The sequence below is a fragment of the Fulmarus glacialis genome, unplaced genomic scaffold, assembly GCF_000690835.1.
Source record: "Fulmarus glacialis isolate BGI_N327 unplaced genomic scaffold, ASM69083v1 scaffold35819, whole genome shotgun sequence".
NCBI classification, from domain to species: domain Eukaryota; kingdom Metazoa; phylum Chordata; class Aves; order Procellariiformes; family Procellariidae; genus Fulmarus; species Fulmarus glacialis.
Window position 1 is genome coordinate 1,655 of NW_009233197.1, and position 432 is coordinate 2,086.

At 55.3% G+C, this 432-nt stretch overlaps 1 protein-coding gene across 1 annotated transcript in view; it reads left to right on the forward strand.

Annotated features, from left to right (window-relative positions):
• Positions 1-432, forward strand: part of LOC104082214 (Na(+)/H(+) exchange regulatory cofactor NHE-RF2-like) — a gene marked incomplete at both ends in the record, with an annotated part of 7,029 nt that overhangs the window by 141 nt on the left and 6,456 nt on the right. Inside the window, one exon of the mRNA XM_009585238.1 lies at positions 1-84. Coding sequence (XP_009583533.1) covers positions 1-84 — 84 coding nt within the window. The remainder of the gene's footprint in view (positions 85-432) is intronic.

Consider the following 432-nt stretch of genomic DNA (forward strand, 5'->3'; position numbering starts at 1 on the left):
AAGCCAGGCTCCTGGTGGTGGACCCCGAAACAGATGATTACTTCAAGAAGCTGGGGGTGACCCCCACGGAGGAGCACACCAAAGGTGAGACCTCGCTTTCCCTGGGCGACCCTACGCCGTTCCCGTGACTCACCGTGACATGGGTGGGATTTCAGAAGCGAGGGAGAGTCATGTTTCCCTTCTGTCTCATCCCTCGGTAGTTTCCTGAGCACCACCCAGCTATTTATAAATGTGAGAATACTTCCTAATCTAGCCAAAAACCAGTTTGTTATTTTTACCCGGTGAATAATTAACTTAGGAACTTGCTGCCATAAAGTGGCTGAGGCAAAGCGCGGTGGGATTCGGGGGGAGCTGGGTGCTCGGTGAGCGATGAGCTCGCGGCGGGATGCTCAGATGGGACCGGTCCGTCTGGGTGGGGCTGGGAAGCCTCTC